The 20263-nt window shown below is 40.0% G+C and overlaps 1 protein-coding gene across 1 annotated transcript in view; it reads right to left on the reverse strand.

Moving 5' to 3' along the window:
* Nucleotides 1-20263, reverse strand: part of DCHS2 (dachsous cadherin-related 2) — a 96751-nt gene that overhangs the window by 17760 nt on the left and 58728 nt on the right. The window contains exons 8-13 of the mRNA XM_064149424.1: nucleotides 16306-16463; nucleotides 14315-15152; nucleotides 13067-13306; nucleotides 6580-6714; nucleotides 6129-6338; nucleotides 4081-4938 (exon numbers count right to left, since the gene is read on the reverse strand). Coding sequence (XP_064005494.1) covers nucleotides 4081-4938; nucleotides 6129-6338; nucleotides 6580-6714; nucleotides 13067-13306; nucleotides 14315-15152; nucleotides 16306-16463 — 2439 coding nt within the window. The remainder of the gene's footprint in view (nucleotides 1-4080; nucleotides 4939-6128; nucleotides 6339-6579; nucleotides 6715-13066; nucleotides 13307-14314; nucleotides 15153-16305; nucleotides 16464-20263) is intronic.

A 20263-nucleotide genomic window follows, 5' to 3' on the forward strand; every position in this document is an offset into this window, starting at 1 on the left:
CTTTTCTTGAACACCTCCAGGGATGGTGACTCCACCACCTCCCTGGGCAGCCCATTCCAATGCCAATCACTCTCTCTGTGAAGAACTTCCTCCTAACATCCAGTCTATACTTCCCTGGCACAACTTGAGACTCTGTCCCCTTCTTCTATTGCTGGTTGTCTGGGAGAAGAGACCAACCCCCACTTAGCTACGACCTCCCTTCAGGAAGCAACATTACAGACAACTAGCTATTACAGACAACTAGCTATTGAATTCCATGACAAAGACTGTGCATTTCACACTCAAGTGTCCTGGATGTGGGAGGAAAGGACCTTAGGTGCATAAATGAGAGGAAATGTTGCCCTTACAACTGTTACCTTTTTTCTTATTACTATTTTTACATTTTTTGGGCTTTGTTCCTTTTTTTTTTAGTTATTATTTAAGTGGTTTGTCATTTGCTCCTAAAATCTGTCAAAAGCAAAATCTTGCCAATTTTGACATCTGTAATTTTCTATGCTAGTCAGCATGTTCACAAGACATTCATTAGAAAAGTTACAGAAGTAAAATCCAATCAAGACTGGAATGAACACTGCACTGGGTTTTTTTTTTTGTTTTGGAACTAAAATAAAGGGTTGTAGTTTGAGTTTTCATTGTGGAGCAACTTTGATTTACCACAAAAGTCTGCACGAGCAATCATTCACAGCAGCATTAAAGATAAGGGAAAATAATAAAATCAAGGTCCAAAAAAATGGCACTATTTGTCTTCTAATGCTATCAGCATTTCTTTGCTTATGTGTTTAAGAAAAAAATATCAGAAAAGACACAATAGAAATTCTACTTCAATCCCCATTTTTCAAGGGTTAGGCTAATACATTGTTGCTGTGGGTCCTCAAATTCTAATCCTTTAAGATTCATATTTTTCATGTAGTTAAAACTGTTTACACTTCTTTGGGGCATAGTACAAATTTCTTTTGTTTCTGCTAATTTTTAAAGAAATTTGCTGCTTCAAAGAGTGCAGTGCATATTTTCATTATTTTTTAATTAAGACCCAACTCTGAGGTCGGTTGTAACACACAAGTCCCATACAGGTGCATAGCAAAAGACAGTACCCACCTGCTGGAGCTTGCAGTTTCAAGTATATGGGACTTGGATACTGCTTCAAGCAGAGGTCACAACATGTAATACTTAACCTGGAGCAAATTAAAAGAAAGGTAGACTTCTGCCTGCAGAGCACTCTGAAATGGTGGGATGAGGGTAACAAAGGGAGGACACAAGTTGTGCCAGGGGAAGTATAGGCTGGATGTTAGGAGGAAGTTCTTCCCAGAGAGAGTGACTGGCATTGGAATGGGCTGCCCAGGGAGGTGGTGGAGGCACCGTCCCTGGAGGTGATCAAGCAAAGCCTGAATGAGGCACTTAGTGCCCTGGTCTAGTTGATTGGACAGGGATGGGGGATAGGTTGGACTGGATGATCTTGGAGGTCTCTTCCAACCTGGTTGATTCTATGAAGCTAGTGCAAGGAAGGGAGGGAGATCAAGGTCACAGCAGAGAGTAGTAAGATTGGCTTGAAATACCATACAATGTTTCTGAATTAGTTAATAACATTAAGGAAGTGGAGAGCAGTTCACATTTAGGTGTTTTTCCAGTTCAATCATAGACTATCTGATTACATTTGAAAGTATCTCAAACTGCTTTAAACAGCCTACTTGCCAACCTTTACACTATACCTGCTGACTTGAAAGTGAAGGATGGCAGTACAAACAGTATTTGCCTACCTGGCCAAATAGGCTCAAAACATTCTCTACCCTATGTTAGGACATAACATATGCACCAGAACTGAGCCACTGTATCACTATATCTGGTTTTTTTCCTCTTCAGCTCTCATTACAGTAGTCTCTCCCCAGTTTGTCATCTAACCCTGGTTCATCCTTGCCATTATTGCTTAATTGCTTGTGACAGAAAAAGCTAACTGAGCACAGAGTAACAGCTGACTGACAGTATAAGAGACTACATATTTTATATCTTTTAGAAAGAAATACAGAGCAGTCAACAAGTTTTACTGGTGAAACTGTGTCCAAGGAAGTACTATGCAAACAATCATTCAACTGAAAGCTTGATGAATAGCAAAGGTTTCTTACATTCTGGAGACTGCAGTGATTCAATAATTTGTTGACTGGGTTCCAAGGGCCTGTTGTAATGCAGTTTATAATATTTAAAGACATCAAATATTCAGTATTAAACAAAAAGAATTTTTTTTTTCTGAAGGTCATCACACTTGAAGGTCAAACACTTAAAGAAAATCTGATCACAAGGACCAATCTCTGAGGCATTGACCCAACTGACAAGTTAAGACTAAATTACAACTAAAGACTCTTAGCTTTGGCTTTTGTCATATGTACTGTTCAGATTTAGTCTTTCAAAAATAAATTTGAAGTTTTCCCATTCTATTAGTTTAGGTAAAAGTATAAAACTGGGAGAAACAGCCACTTACCAGTTCTATAAATAATCAGTATGTAACGTAGATCTCCCTGGGATGGAATACACTGGTACCACTCACACGTCCTGGTACCAGGACCACACATCACCTGTAACCTAACTTCTATGAGATTTATAAACATGCTTCTCCCCTCACCCCCCCCAACATGTAATTATTTGATCTTTACTTGAGCCTCCTCTTCTCCAGGCTAAACAACCCCAGCTCCCTCAGCTTCTCCTCGTAGGGTTTGTGTTCCAGGTCTTGGTGTTTTTTTGGTTGGTTGGTTGTTTTGTTTAGTGTGTGCAACAGAAGCAATAAATGAGGCACTGGTTCTGTGCTCTGGGTGCTCAGTATGGAGTGACAGGGAATTCAATGCTCCTTTACCTGAGGAGACCCTTCACATTTCAGGAAAGTGTTTTAAGCACCAGCCCACTGCATGCTCCACTCTTTCCTGTTGGAAGCTTTCCACTTGTTCCAGAATCCCCTGATTTTTTTCCCACGTACAGTGAGAGAGGTCAGAAGGATACTTTAGCTTAGTGGTTTGGTCACTCAGCACAGCTTTTTAAAAATAGCGAGAAACCAAAACATTTCATCTATGGCTTTAAAAAAGTTACTTAAAAAAATAAAATTCACCTTATGGCCTAGTTTGGATCTGTTATCTGAAACCTCAGCAATATTCACAGTATTGCATTTATCTTAAAATACACTGCTGGAAATTCAGCTTTCAGGACCAAACAGGCACAGAGGAAAGGCTGACTGAGCAACCACAGCAGTAATTACTGCAACAGCAATCTTCACCCTTCATTCTTTATCTGTTTGTAATTATGCAGGAGTATTGATTGGGTTTACAAAATTCTTAACACACTTCTTTTTCACCAATTACTCATCAAATATATCTAAGAATTCATTAGTCTCACAATACACTTAGGATTTAAAGGACTATTTTCAAATACTGAGGGATATTTGAACCCTTTTTTCAGAGTGAACCTCAGGAGGCAGTGTTTGAATGAAGGATACAGTGCAGGACAGACCTCTGAACAAGTCTGTAAGCACTTTGTGATTGAAGCTAGTTTGTCTACAGCATAGGCTCTACACAGAGATACACAGGGATCTTCCCTTCACCCAACTTTACCCCCTATTCTTCTGGAAAGTCCAAAACTTCAGTAAGGTCTTAGCAGCTTTCAGAGACACTTTAAAGCCCAGGAAGGGTTTTTCAAAACCAAGAAATGTCATGCTGCTATCTGGTACACAGTATTTATCTGAGCATGTGTGCACTGTCAAGTGAAACAACTGAACATGGTCCTGTTAAAAGAGTGAATCTACTGATGCTCAGGGCTTCCCAGGCTAACGGATGGAAACATACCACCTTTGAGCCTGCTGATTAATGTGGGTATCACTGCTGTACATGGGCAAATCCAAGAACCAAACAAACCTCTAACTAACAGACCATGCTTCTTTTTCATGCTGGTGCACTGGAAAAGGGCAGATTGCCATCTGCTGCATCCAACTTAACTTCTCCCTGCTCTGTGAGGGAAAAAAGCTTTTCCTACAAGATTCATTACAACTACCGCTCCAGAAAGTGGGGATATTGGCAAATGCAAGAACACACACTGGGATTTAATGCCCACCTGGTAGACTGTTCTCAGACACACTTGCTTCATACAGGCTGTGGATGAATAAAATCTCCTCCTCTTGTTCCTCTGTCAAGACAGTGACAATAGCTGTGGCTGTTCGAGGTGAGATACCTTGATCTGAAGCCATCACTAGTAGCTGATTAGTGAAGTCTTTGGAAGTCAAAGGCTTCTGAAGAGTGATGTCACCTGTCTTCGCATTGATCTGAAATACATTATCTGCTACCATTAAACTATAAACAACAGCTCCATTTGACCCCAGATCCATGTCCTCTGCTCTCACAGTGGCTACTATCTCGTTCACAGAAGTTTCAGCAGGTACAAAGGCCCTGATGGGGTTCTGTAAAAAAACTGGATCATTGTCATTGACATCATCAACATACACCACAATACTGACAGTGGTGCTTCTTGGCAAATGGCTGCTACAGTCACTTGCCACAGCCCGAAATGTATACTGGGACTTGGTCTCTCGGTCCAGTGCCTTTGTAGTAATTATAGACCCTGTTACACTATCAATAGCAAACACTCCAAAGGTGTCATCAATGAGAGAGTACATAACTTCACCATTCAGGCCATCGTCTTCATCAGAAGCAAGGAGGTTCAGGACAGTTGAGCCTTCCTCTAGGTCTTCTCTCACAGAGATTTGATACTGGGTCTTTACAAACAATGGGTTATGGTCGTTTTCATCCAAGATAGTTAGATGGAGCTGTGCAGTGGAGCTTCTCGAAGGATTGCCTAGGTCACGGCACTCAATGATGAGAGTGAAATTGCTGACATCTTCTCTGTCTAAGCTACGAGTGACCATCAGTTTTCCCGAAGTGTTATTTAGTGTGAAGTATTCTCCAACATTTCCACCTTTCAAATAGATAAAAAATAAAGTTATCAAAAACAACTGCCTTTTTTTTAAGGAACCCTTTGTGAATAGTTATAACTGCAGTAACAAGATCCAATTGCTCATACAGCTGGTGCCCCTCGTGCCTTTCACGTATTTTATTCCTCTTATATGAATTAAAACCTGAATTTCATTTAAATCAGTGGGTGGCAATGACAGTAAAGAAAGTCATATCAATTTCCAGTGTGCCTATTTTGCCAGATGCATGTCTTTTCTCCTAAAGCAGCACACCTTGTAAAATCTACTGCAATTACACTGCTGCATGAAATGACCTATTCCCAACCCTCGTTACAAATTCCAGAAACCTAAAAAAGCATCACTGACAATTGTAATTACTTGTTCCTTGTTCTATTCTACAAACCTGTGATTTGGAAGTGAGTAGTTATGCAGGGTCTTTATTTTAAGGGCGTGGGGAGGTAAATATGAAGCAGTCAAAAGAAACATCAGTGTTTTAAATAACAGCGAATGGCATATGTACGTTTTAACATGCAGAAAGACCAAGGGTAATTAAATAATAATAAATCACTGTGAAATTAAACCCAAGAAAACACAGGATTTTCTTAAATGCTTCTTCAAAGGAAAAAGTGTTGTCTGTTACCACAAGAGCTATCTGACTATATTTGAGCTATCACTGAGAGCCACAATGCAAGCAGAGCAAACTTGTATTTGTGCAAAGATATTAAAGGACGACTTGAACAGATGTGGAGCTTACACTGGCATAGTGGACACAGGGAAAGTTTAGCAGTATGAAAACCAAGCATGACATTGCTAACTGCTGGGTGAAAGAAGACAAAACAAATAAAATGAGATTATATATTGCAGTTATTTGCAGAAATACATTTATCTTCAGAACCTACATAACAAAAAGGACAAAATTACACCACTATGATTAATGCCTCCTTCCAGCATTTGGTAGTTTTGTTGTTCTTTTCTGTATGGTTTCAAATGCAGAAAGCAGACTGAAAGTATGCCTGGAAAGTGCTTATTACTACTGACAAAGGGGTGAAAGATCCTTTTTTTCCACATGAAAAAATAATGTGGATAAGATGGAAGCTAGGGAGGCCTGGTAAAATCAAGACTAGGGTAAAACTTGCGTACTGCCATTCATATGCTTCCTGATTAATACTAACAAAAATGATGGAGTGTAACTTACCGATTATCTTGTATCTGAGAGCTCCATTATTGCCAGCATCCATATCTACAGCCTGGGTAATGTAAATGACAGAAGGCTGTTGGTTCTCTGGAATACGGATCTCAGGGGTGGGAAGCAGAAACCTGGGAGCGTGATCGTTTTCATCTAGCACTGTGCAGATAACTGTCGCTGTGCTTGACAGTGACAGGGCTCCACTATCTCGAACCAAAACTAAGATTAATAAAAAGAAAGCAAATTTTATACAATGGTTGTGGGTGCAACAGTAGGATGTTCCTTAATAATAGCAGAATAGAAGTTATTTGTGCTACGTGAAAAGCACATGCGCCTCTGTACCTGAAAATCTTACTGCTTCTGTTTAATTCAGACGGCATGAAGAAAGGTAATACTGATGGTAACACCATCCTTGTTCTCACTTCCCATTTTACAGCCACTCATACAATCACACTGCTACCTTTAATAATGAAGATCTCCTGGGTTTCCCTGTCCAGTGACGCAGCTGTTACAAGCTCTCCACTGGTTGAGTTGATCTTGAATTTCTCAAAACCAGGTCCTGGTAAGATTTCATACTGAAGCAGGGAATTCAGTCCTTAAAAGCAGAACAGAAGTCTTAGCAAAACACAGTCACTGTCCTCAAGTTCATGTCAGATTTGTCTCTCTCTTCTCTCCCTCCCTGGGAAACAGGTTATGGATGAAATTATTTTTAATGCAGTAACTGCTTCTTCACCAGTATAAGAGATCCAAATTTCAAATTTGGACCTTCAAAATCCTTATCCAGATGCTGCTTTATGCCTAAGTTTTCCAACCATTCAAAGTGACCCCAGCTACATGTCTAGGGAATCAGGGCACGTCTCCAAACAAGCTGATACATCAGCATTGTACAAAAGAGCATTAATTAAAACAGTGGAATCCACACATTTATCTTCTGCTCTCCCTGAGTTCAGTTCTCAACAGGATGCTGTGACAGCTCTGGTTCTCCACTTAACATGCAAGTATCTCCATACACTATGACACTGAATACTATAAACATTCAAAGAAAACATTCAGTTCTTGGCATGCCCACCAGTTCTAAACAGTCATAATACTGAGCAGGCAGGTCCCATCAGGGATCACAGCGTAGACATCTCCTAGCTGTTTTGAACAGAAAAGCCAAATTTGGTGCACATTCCCACAGAAAGCATCAGGCCTTTTAGACTACTTCAACTTGTACCCAGTCTCTGAAATGATACAGCCTGGTTTTATGAAGTCACAGAGGATTTCCAGAAAGGAAGGTTAAAGAATTTCCTTACCTACAGCTTTTCCTGAATGCCAATTCCTTTCAGTTCCTAATTGGACTTTATGTAGTACACAAATATTAGTCTGCTTGTCCCTCTCTGGGAAACAGACTAAAAGTCTGTAAGCTTTTAGTAATCTCTTTCAAAGTTGCCTCCCTGAGTTGAAGCTATCATGCTCTAGTGGGAGGTGTCCCTGCCTATAGCGGGGGGTTGGAACTAGATGATCTTTGAGGTCCCTTCCAACCTACAAACCGTTCTATGATTCTATGGTAATAGAATAATCTGTTTCTTCTTTTTTCTAGTTTCACGCTCTCCTGAGGAAAGTATAACATCATCCCCATCATACTTAAATTACTACATGTAATTAGTTTAATTCTGCACGATACTTGAAGGCCTTGTCCTATTGTTCTTATTTTTTCCCATTTTTTTCTAAGTTTCATTCCATCATCCTGTGCTTTTCCAACCAACAATCAGCCTTTTAGGAGTGTACAGACAGTTGATGCACCTGGAAAACTACAGCACTGCATATGGACAGTTGATACACCTGGAAAACTACAGCACTGCATATGGACAGTTGATACACCTGGAAAACTACAGCACTGCATATGGACAGTTGATACACCTGGAAAACTACAGCACTGCATATGGACAGTTGATACACCTGGAAAACTACAGCACTCTTAGCTCGTATGAAAACTGTTGTTCAAACACTGCCTGCCTGATCTCTTCTGGCAGATTTGAAACGGGACAATCTATACTGGAGTTGATGGAGAAACAGCAGTGTCAGAGAAAATAGAGCCTGTGAGGGTTTTACCATCTGCGATGTCTTTTGTTTGCCTTCAAATAGCTTTGCTATATAGTTGATAATGCCACTGAAATTTAAGAGAACTATTACTGCAACTGCATGTGCACCTAAGCTACATCAAAGAAGGAACCCATTCATAATAAATACAGCAGGAAAAATAAATAATTGCAGAAATCCCTCTAGCTTTCCAGAAGAAAGGAAAAGAAAAAAAAATAAATCAGAGCAGGAAGGACAATCAAAGAGAATGAGTTGAAAGTTGATGCACTGTCTGATCTGCCCACATCAGATGACCTGCAACTACATTAAAAAACAATACTCATAGCTCTGCCTGCATTTGTTTACCCTTAATCACCAATATGCTATAGAAGGAAAAACAGACACATAACGCTGCAGGGCTGATACCAACTATTAGATGCTGGTTCTCTTGCAACTGAACTGCTGCAACCCAGTGCCTGGCAGATTTCACAACAGACATTATTTACAGTGTCAAAAAATGCAACAGCCAACCTACCTGACTATTCACACACTGCTGAGAATAAAACTTTTTACTCTTAAAGGGCAGAGGTATTTGACACCTGAATTACATTTATTTACCAAGTACTTACTTCATTTGCTAGGAGCATATACCTAGCAGTAAGAGAAATCTGCACATCCTGCCTAAGAGAGAAATGTGATGACTCTATTCAGGTAATACTTCACAACAGTTGACATGTTTGCACTGTTAGTTAATTTCAGTACTGCTAGTCACACTTCGGGGGCTGAAATTACAAACTGAAATGAGAAATGAACTACTCTTCCTGTGCACTATGAGCTGGAAGAGGAGCTAAGCCCCTTGGCAAGGATTCCTTTCTCTTCAGGCCAAATGGCAGGGTGGATGCATGCTGCCTGAGCTGCAGCCAAGGAAAAATTTCAACCCCTTTTCCCACTCCTCAGCCATGCACAGGTAGCCTCTGTGCTCCCACAGCTTCTCAGAAGCAGCATCTTATAATGAGCAGGAGGGAGCTGGCCCAATAAAGTGTTTCATGGATAACCACATTACAAGCAAAAATTTTAGTAGTGATTTCCAAAAAGAGAAGACCTTTTGAATTAGAAGAAACCTTAAAGCTTGGCTGAAACACAAATGGGTGATAGCTGCTTTCTTTCCTCTTCCCGACAATAGGAAGACAATAGGAAGACAATAGGAAGACAATAGGAAGACAATAGGAAGACAATAGGAAGACAATAGGAAGACAATAGGAAGACAATAGGAAGACAATAGGAAGACAATAGGAAGACAATAGGAAGACAATAGGAAGACAATAGGAAGACAATAGGAAGACAATAGGAAGACAATAGGAAGACAATAGGAAGACAATAGGAAGACAATAGGAAGACAATAGGAAGACAATAGGAAGACAATAGGAAGACAATAGGAAGACAATAGGAAGACAATAGGAAGACAATAGGAAGACAATAGGAAGACAATAGGAAGACAATAGGAAGACAATAGGAAGACAATAGGAAGACAATAGGAAGACAATAGGAAGACAATAGGAAGACAATAGGAAGACAATAGGAAGACAATAGGAAGACAATAGGAAGACAATAGGAAGACAATAGGAAGACACTAGGAAGACAATAGGAAGACAATAGGAAGACAATAGGAAGACAATAGGAAGACAATAGGAAGACAATAGGAAGACAATAGGAAGACAATAGGAAGACAATAGGAAGACAATAGGAAGACAATAGGAAGACAATAGGAAGACAATAGGAAGGATTGATGACATCTGATATTGTCAGCAAAAATTATTCCTCCCTGTGGTCAGTCATAGGACATAAGAAGTGACCAAAAAAAAGCCTAAAATAAAACAATATCTGTGATGGGAGGAAAAGTCTTGCACTGAGACTATGCAATTATTACTGGAATGTGAACTGCAACTTAAATAGTGTATAAAAAAGAAGAAATAAAATTATGTCATAAATAAAGAACACCATGAGAAAAGTAATCTAATTCAAAAACATTGTCCCCAAAGCAGAATAAAAGAAGGATTATATTTAAATAACTCCTAGATACAGCCCATTGTCTTAAATGATGAGCATCACCTCAGTATTTGTTTGGAGCAATACTGTTACACTCACGTGACATAGGGCTAAATCAAGAAACCATGAGAAAAAGAAAAAACAATAGAAGGATGGTGGTCAAAGGAAAATGTACTTCATAGCAAAGCAGGAAAGAACTATCAGCCACAACAGTGCTCCAGCCCAAAGTGTCTGCACAGGCAGGCACACACCATACCACCCAGTACACTTGGAATGCCCTTTCCTCATCGTTCTGCCAAGCCAATCCTGCTCCCTCCTCCTAACAGCTCCCAAAATTTCCTTTCTGCTGTATTTCCCACAAGATGTACCCATCATAAATAAATAACAGATGGCAAAAGGAGGGAGAGGAATTCAAGCAAATTTCCATTCTGTGTTTCTATTGCAAAACTTTAACTTTAAATACTGCCTTTGTTTTTTTTAATAGTGTGATCCATAAAAGAAAGAAAATACTTGGAAGAGCTACGTACAGAGGTAGACTAACACCACTCGGCTGTCATGAAGATTTTTATAGGCAGGGCTATCCACCTTTTCCCTACTTTCTAAATACTTTACATACTTATGGGGAATTGTTTCTTCCATATAGCATCTCTGAGTTCACAGCAGCCTTCTGTAACCAACACAATGAAATGACAAATTTTACTGAAGGCAGAACATTATTTGGCTAGCAACACCTATGCTTTATCTAATTTTTGACTAGCACAACCTTAAATAATTCTCAAGATGTACAGAAAGTGAATCCACAGTAAAATGAAAATCCTTCAGAGTTGAAACCTTTGGGCCAGTTGTAACAGTACTGTAGTATTTAATTCTCTTTCCAGACTTTATCTTTACTGCAGACCACAAGCTCTGTGTAATTGTTTCATGTTACACCAAATGTATGCACTGTGCGTGCAGTATTACTTAAGAGAAGAGCCTCTCCAGTACACAGGCTACCTGTAACATATTATGCATTTCAGAAGAGCAGGCAGATGAAGAACTGGAGGGAAGTTTTTGTTGCTTAGCAAAGATTCTCTCACGTTTAGTCCTTACCTGCGATTCAAAGAGCATATGAACCGCCCCTTCTTATTCATCCACTCTGCCTATGTTGGAACAGCAATGCGTTAACATTCTTAAGTATGCAAAATTCTCTTTGACATCCAGGGATAAACTAGCTGGAAAACCTTGGTTGACAGTGCCCCTCTCTGGTCAGAAGAGAGCAGTGCATATGTGCTCGCTTCTGCTGCACTGAACTGATTGAAGATGCTCTGACTGAGAGAGGAAGATGATGTTCAAACACCTAACTTTAACTGAGTTGGATCAGAGCACGCTATCTCCACGTGGAAGCCACAGTACACTGAGCAACTTGGTATCATGTAAGCACATGTTTTAAACTTAATATACCAGTCACAGCTGAAGCTACTCCAGTGTGCAGGCCAGAACACCCCCAAGCCCTGAATAATAGTATATATGCTTTAAAACTCAAAATGCAGGCATTAAATTGGGAAAAGGACAACAACTGTACACACCAGCACAGCAAGCAGCAAGATTCGATCCCATGGTGGCATAACATACAACTGGAGTGCTGCAATACAAGGCTAAGAACTCTACAGAAGGGACAGGCAAGGAAAGAGAGGTGGAGGTGTGACCCTATATGCTAGGGAGTGTTACAAACATCTAGAATTTAACGACAGTGACAACAGGGTTAACTGTTTATGGGTAAGAACCACAGGGAAGGCCAGCAAGACAGACACTGTGTATGGTTGCAGGTGTTATAGAACCCCCACCAGGATAGAAAGGCAGACAAAATATTCTATAGCAGCTGTTAGAAGCATCACCATCACTTCCTCTTGTTCTCATGGGGAACTTCAGTTTACCAGATGCCTGTAGGAAATAACACGGCAAAGACGATGTAGCCCAGGATGTGTCTGGAGTGTGAGGAAGAGAACTTCCTGACACAGACCATGAGAAAGACAACCAGGGACCTGCTGTCTGTGAACACCAATCACAAAATAATGGAGTACAATTCTTGGAGAAGTGGGCTTGAGGAAGGCAGACTTGGGCTTTTTTAAGAACCTGATTGAGAGAGTCCCTTGTGAGGGACTGGTGGTCCTGAGAGGCAGGGGAGTCCAGGAAAGCTGAGCCTCACTCTTTAGTAGTAGAACTAGTTGTTTTCTGGGTAATAAGTTCCCTGACCTAGAAGATGTGGAACAGAATGCAAATGGAAATGCTACATCAATGGTATCCACACAAATATATGGGGCTGATTGGAATTCAACTAAGGGTTCTGGCAGAGCTGGCAGCAGGAATGGAGTTACATTCAGTTGGTGACTGGTCACAAGTGAGGTTCCCCAAGGCTCAGCACTGAGGCAAGTTATTTTTAATGTCTTTATCGATCATCTAGACAAGGAAATCAAGGGTACTGTCAGTAAGTTAGCAGACAACACCTAGTTGGGCAGGAGTGTTGATCTGCTACAGGCTTGGGGGAAAACAGCTGGAAAGCTGCCTGCACAGAAGGACCTAGGGGTGTTGGGCAAAAGCTGGCTGAAAATGAGCCAACAGTGTGCCGAGGTGGCTAAGAGGGACAACAGCACCTTGGGCTTATCAGAAATACAAATAACATGGTCATCAGGAATAGAGAGGTGACAGAGACAGGTAGACGCAATGCTTAGGGACATGGTTTAGCAGTGGACTTGGTAGTTAATGGTCAGACTTGATGGTCTTAAAGGTCTCCTCTAGCCTAAACAATTCTATTGAATCTACTATGGTGTACAATGAAATTAATTGAACAAGACTGAAAATACCTTCATCTCTGTCCATAGCCTCCACCTTTATGACAAACTCTCCTGGATCTTGGTTTTCATGAACTGCAGTCTCATAAAGTTTTTTCAGAAACATGGGGGCCTCATCATTAGCATCAACAACAATGATGGTTAGAACCTGTGTGGCAGAGAGAGCTGGGCTGCCATCATCAAGAGCCGCAACGGTCAAAGTGTAGCACTCTTGAATCTCACGGTCCAGAAGCTGGGCTGTAGTTAAGAGTCCTATTATTAAAAAAGGAAAGGAAGAAAAAACAAAGAGGTATGTTGAGTTGGCCTCTCTTTTAGGCTGCACAGGAGCAAGAGAGGCACCAGGCCTACACCAATGTGATGCATAAAGGTCAATCCATTTATTGAAGCTAAGTGTGATACCTACACAGTGGAGTTCAGTAGAGAGTCATGTACACTCGATAGGCTTACATAGACAGAAAGGGGCTGTCCACACACACAGAGGCAGACCTGACCAACTACCCCCTTAATCCCCCTTTGCAGCAGCTTAGGCACAACATTGCTTGTTCCCAGGGCTGACCAGCCTGCCCTCTTTGTACAGCTCAGCTACAGATAGCAGCTTCTGCTAGCCTCCCAAGGCCACTTTTCTGCAGCTGTGCCTCCTTATCAGAATGGCCTAAGTCTGTTCAGTGACTCAGTCTACTCTCCTTATTTTCCTCAGACTATTCAATTCTGCTCAATCCTGTTCAAACTCTGGCACTGGTATTCTAAAAAAAAGTATTCTGGTCCAGGTTAGGAACTCAGTTGTTCCAGCACTCACAGCTTTAATGTAGTATCTCTGTGTATGCTGTGCCACTGATGCAAGGCTTCAATCATCTGGAGTCAGCCATTACCTGTGATTGTCTTTAGAGCCCTACCTGGCCCAGAAATACACACTTTAAAATCAAAGGAAATTTATATTCATTAAACATTCACAGGAAGCTCAAATACTCATTTTTATTCAACTTTGGGCTTTATTTTTGTGGGTTTGTTTCTTTTTTTTTAATTTTAGTTTTCTTTCATATGTGAGTTGTATGAATAGAATAGAAAACTCTGGTTGGAAGATACTCTACAAATCTGTGTCAGTTGTATCACATAATGGATTCTAAATCAGAATAAGAACTAGAAAATATCGCAACTCCTAGGATGAGATTTGCATTTGTGTGCAGATGGTGTAACAGCTGCAAAATTCATTCAAGAGGCAGAGAATTTCAGAGGGCTGAAGAAATTACAAAGAACCAGTACCTGTGATTTTATCCAACACAAATACTTCGTTTTCATTGCCGGAAAGAATGCCATATGTGACTTGTCCATTTCTTCCCTCATCAGGATCCTTTGCAAGTATGTGGTGCACGAGGAAGCCCACCTCCACATCCTCCATCACATAGGAAAGAGGCAAAGATGTAAAAGTGGGACTGTTGTCGTTGATATCTAAAATAACAATTTTCACAGCCAGGGAATCAAGCCTGCGATTAGTCTCGTTTATTGCCTGGTCTGTTGCAGACACTGTAAGGACCACAGAGGCGGTAGTCTCCCTGTCTAGTGGAAAAGCTGTGGTCAAGGTGCCATAAGAAGGGTGAATAAGAAATGGATTTTCACTCATGTCACCCTTTTCTAGGGAATACTGTATTTTGCTGTTCAGAAAACTGCCATCTCCATCTTTTGCATTGAATGTGTACACCAGAGTGCCGACAGGTACATTTTCCTCTATGCCAATCACTACAAAGTCATCTTGAAAATATGGAGAATGATCATTCTCATCTTCTACATCAATACTTAGGAAGACAGTGTTATTCTGTGGAGGAGTATCACTATAATCCTTTACAGTAACTTGCAAAAGAAAGTGTGAAGCTGTTTCATAGTCAAGTTCCTTGGAAAGAAAAAGGTTTCCTGTCAAGCTGTCTATTTCAAAACGAACATCATCATCTTTAGTGATACTGAAATGCAGTTTCCTGTTAGTTGTTGGATGATTATCAGGCTCCTTCAGAGAATTCAACATTTGTGCAGGTTTAAAATTTTCAGGTACAGCAAAGTGCTTGACAGCTTGAGAGAAGACAGATGTCACGTTGGGTAGTGGGATTATCTGCAACAAAAGCACAAAGACTGCAATATTTTCTTACTGTTATTATGAATCGTGTAATGAAAACTGTCTTTCTTGATTTAAAGTTTAATAATTTATTATACTGGCAATTATATTTATTCAAAGTATGTCTCAAAGCTAGAAAAACTCAACATCCTCCTAAGAGCTCCAACAGTCATTGTCCAGTCATTCCATAAACCCTGTCTTCCGTTCCCATCTTATACAAAGGGACAAGACAGTCTCTCACTTTCTGAATCACAGGGATCCAAAGAGCAATTTGAACACTGCTAACTCTGCCTCTACTCTGAAGCACTTCAGCTATGTCTTTATACATAGGGCATCATGACACGGACAGATGCAACAAAGAATCTGTACATTATGCAGTTTGCCAAACATAAGAGATAGCTGGAGTTTGTTGTGAGACTTATGTCATTACATGGTTTCATTCGTTATAGATTGCTGCAGCATTCCAAGTTAATGCTTTAAAATGAAAGAATCTCTTTAACTATGAGATTTGCATTTGCCTTGTTTTGACGGAAGTGTTTTCTGCTAAGCTATTCTTTTGGGTGACGTGAAAATAGCAGCCACAGCCATGTTCAACCTCTGATAAAGGAGCACACGGGCGGGCTGGACAAAGCAGCCTCACCACAGCTCAATAAATAGCAGGTGGATGGTTGTAGAAAGAGCACACACTGGATTGCACATTCCCATGCACAGCAGACCTGTATAAACTAGCAAACATCAAGGTATCCTTATACTAGGTTACACAGAGAATTTTGAAAAGAAAGTAAGAGGGGAGAAAAAAAATACTCCCCCACTTTCAGTGCCTCCTGCTATTTGCTTTTCATCCTGTCTGCCTGGATATTTCCCTTCCCTTTTCCAGTGTTCACAATAACCTCCTACTAAAGCACAAACATCACCTATTTGTAAGACAGCCCAGAACATTGTTGTGTATTCTTAACAAATCAAAATGACTCTTCCTTCTCTTTTCTTCTCTCAATAGAATAATGGATAAAGTAAATTATTGTCAGATAAAATTTATAAACACCTTACTTAACTTCTTCATTTCTTTGTTCATTTTCCTAGCTTCTCCCAAAACTGTTTTTTCAAATAAATTGTCACATAACTGTTGAGCACATTCAACGTAAACAAGTACCTCAATGTAAACAGCTGCATGTCCTTGAAGTGAAGGCATCCCCTGGTCCCTGGCTGTGACCATCACTCTGTAGTCTGATCTCTCAGTATGTGACAGAGATTGGGTTGTTCTCAACTCGCCACTGACAGCATCAATCTGGAAGTATTTTACATCCTCTTCTATGGGGAAAAAATGGATACGAGTTACTGCAGGTCTCTCCAGCTTGCCTCCGTAGTACTGAACGTTGTAATTAACAGTAAGAAAGAGCAGGACCCAAAGAAAAGGGAACCTGCTGCATTCACTTATATTTCTGGCTCTTCTGGTGCACTTCTTCCTTCATAGAGTACCTAAACCACTTACTCTGAATTATGAAAGATGCAGAGAGAAGTTCTACAGAGTACTAAAGCAACTGCTTCATTCACACCAGGCAGTAAACAGCTCTTTGTGACTTACAATCATAGAATCAATTAGGTTGCTAGAAGCCCTCAAAATTACAGAGTTCAACTGCAGACCTCACACTATGAGGTCTCACCACTAAAACCCTGTCCCTAAATGCCAAGCCTACATATGTTTTAAATACCTCCAGGGATGGTAACTCAACCAGTTCTGTGGGTAACCTGTTCCAGTGGTTGACAACCCTTTTATTGAAGTAATTTTTTCCCATCTAAACTTCCCCTGCATGACTTGAGGCTGCTTCCTCTTTTTCTGGGAAAACAGAATGACCTCTCACTTCCCCATTTTCAAGCAATGCAATACAAATTACTCTCAATTTTTAAATAATATTAGGAAAGTATGCATTACTTGGTACACCTTATCAAAAAGTGAGAAAAAGCAAATTTGTCTTAACTACTTCTCTCTTAAAACACTACACAAGCAAGTTTTTGCTATGTGAGTTTTTAATAAGGTGTGCTAGTGGGCTAAACGAAGTCATGCAGCATAACAGCTGCCATTCTAATAACCAACCATGGTAAAAATAAATTCAGTGCAGATGTAGTACATGGATCACCCATAAAGAACTACATTTCTATAGGCACCTAAGTGAGCATGAAGCTGTTTATGTTCTCCAAATCAGCCCATGCAAATTAGTCAGCTGCACACATAGATGTTCAGTTTTGTTTCAAATCACCTCACTGGCAATGTGAAATATTTGCACCTGTAGACTTTGGAAAAAAAAAACCAAAACACTGAGTAGGCTAGTTAGAAAACAGGGTTTCCATGACTAACAAATAAAACAAGTAAGAGTTTCTTTCAATATTGTTCTTATATTTTTGACTATAGGTTTCCAGTGCTCCGTGAGTCCCTTCTGGGTTGACTCTTGCAATGAGCCTGGAACGAAATAAGGAAATTGGCAATGATACAATATGTAGAGAATTGTATTGAACAACACAGTCCTACATTCTGCATTGTTCATGATAGTTTCAAAATACTGATGCTGCTGTGTTTATGCAGTTTTCATAAATTGCTTTTGGTTGCTCTCCTGGCTTATGTCCCAACAGTATGTCTATATCCACAGATACACCAATTTGTTCCATCTAAAGTTTCATAACACAAAATCCCAGCTAAGAAAAGGCAGAGGAGGTATGACAAACAGAACACAATGGGAATTGCATGCATACCTTTACAGCACTTCACTAAAACCGACATTTAAAATGACTGACAGGGAAAGCTAACAAAAAAACACCAACAAAACAAACATACACTCTGTAAACAGAAATGCACAAAAATTATTCCCTTCATTTTTCTACCAAAGTGAATAAAGAGTAAAATACTGTTAAATAACCAGAGAACAAAATCATTGCGAGTACATAACTGCAATCTGAGCATGAGACTGTAACAATCTGCTCTTATTTTGGCAGCAATGAGGGCAGTCAGTACTTCTTATCATAAAGACCAACACTTATTTTCCATTTCAAGCAGCAGAACAGATAGCTATGCTCAACTCAAACGTGTCAGTCCACACAGGTTCTGAAGGATTGAAGTTTATTTGATAGGAGAAAAAAAAATGGTCATAATCTACATTTTTTAATAAATTAAAAGAGAACTGGTCAGAAAAGAACTTATCAATGTCATTCCTAAAGACTCTAATTCCACTAAAATTGAAACATTGCAAGAAACAGTCTGTTTTGTGCATGCTTTTGTAGTGATGGAAAACAGAAACAAGTAACAGAAAAGTCTGACAATGTTGGAACAAGATATTCTATGAAACCCACCTAAAGACAGATCTTGCTTTTTCAACTGGTTTAATAAATGACATACACTAAGTGAAGAGAGAACATTTTAAACATTTTAGCCCGAGATTGCCAAGACCAAGTGCATGTGTGGTTGGTGGCTTGCTAACTTTCTGAATGACACTCCAAATCCTTCTCCTCATTCTTTGGGAAATTCAAAGGAATAAACAAAAAGGCAATTTTAAGTTTCACACTCAAAGACCATGTCAGTCTCGCTGCTCTAAAAGCTCATGGCCCTGGCACTTCCAGAAACATCTGCTCATCTCTCATCTCTCCAAGTCACCTGAATTAGGCAGAACATTCAAGCCTTCCATCAACTGGCATTCAGGCAAAATGGCCCAGAAAGCAAATGAGAAGTTATAACAGAGTTCTCTTGGATATTCATGACTTCAGCACGCCGTGCTGTTTAGCCATGTATTTTTACCTAATTTCCAAAGAACTGCATATTTCCTAGGTTTAAAAATACTTAGTGTTTTGGTCATCTCATTCTCCTTTGAGATGAAAGAAAAGTTGTTTGTTCTAACAGAGGAAAGCAACGCCGTGGCTCCCAAAGAGATTGAACACCACAGCAAGTCTAGGAACACTTCCAACACACTGCCTGAAAATCACCTTGGAAAACAAGCACTTGTCCACAGGTGTGTACAACACTTACCAATTCATACGTTAGTAAATGAGGCTTATCCTTGCATTTCTGCAGCCAGTTGCTAATGTATCTGCAGAATTGGTCAAAAAATAACTGTAAAAGCCTCTAATTCGCGAGTGCTAGTCTTAACATGCAAAGCAACAGCATATGATGCATTACAAATACAGAGTATTGCTAGTTATAAATGCTATTCTATAACCTCCTGACAGCTACAAAGAAGGCCAGACAACTCACTCTGCAATTGCCAGCACGACTGAGGAGTGGATCACACAGCTGGGATTTACCTCCCTCTGAATGAGGTTACTGTTCGACTGACAACACAGAAGTAGAGGTATGGATGTATGACCATGGGTTTCCATACACATCGACGTTTAAGGATGGCATTTTTGAATTTTCTGGGAAGAGGGAGGGGCATTTTGAATAAAAACAATTCTCTGAAGGTTAAAAATCAGCTGCTGTATAAATCTCATAGTTCTTCTTAAGATTCTTACTTATGTAATTTATTGGCATTTGCTGTTACTCTTCCTGCATAATCTATTGCTGCTACCTTGGCATTTGTTTAAGGTCTCAAGAATATTAAAAATTACTCAGTAACTCTTAACAGCTGACACCGAGGCTAGTAGCTCTTAATCTTGTGGCAGTGCCTCGGCTGTTGAGAAGAGCACTGGTCTGCATGCAGTCCTCCAATTAACCTGATGTCTCTGTGTTTAACAAATACAGCTGTAAATCAGATCATATTGCTTCTTCATATTTTAGTCCTGAGGAGTGTTCCAGAGCTAGAAAATACTATGTTAAATATAAATCAGGCAAGAACTTCACCATGAAACAGAAGACCAGATGTTAAGGACTATGAGCCAACTAACAACAACAACAAAAATTAGTATCAGAGAAGCTCAGCCGTTTCTGGATTTGTTTATCGGCAAAAATATCTAGTTCCAAGGCTGGGAGGGTTAGGTTTTTTTCCCTTTTAACAGCTGTTTTTAGCCTTTTGTTCGTTCTAGAGACAGCACTTACAAGATCAGTTGTCTTTTCTGTTGTTAGTCACTTCTACAATTTGAGTTCTTAATTACTCCCCTCTGAGGCTCTACAGGGAAGTCAGTAAGACAAC

The sequence above is a fragment of the Pogoniulus pusillus genome, chromosome 9 (genome assembly GCF_015220805.1).
Source record: "Pogoniulus pusillus isolate bPogPus1 chromosome 9, bPogPus1.pri, whole genome shotgun sequence".
In the NCBI taxonomy this organism is placed as follows: domain Eukaryota; kingdom Metazoa; phylum Chordata; class Aves; order Piciformes; family Lybiidae; genus Pogoniulus; species Pogoniulus pusillus.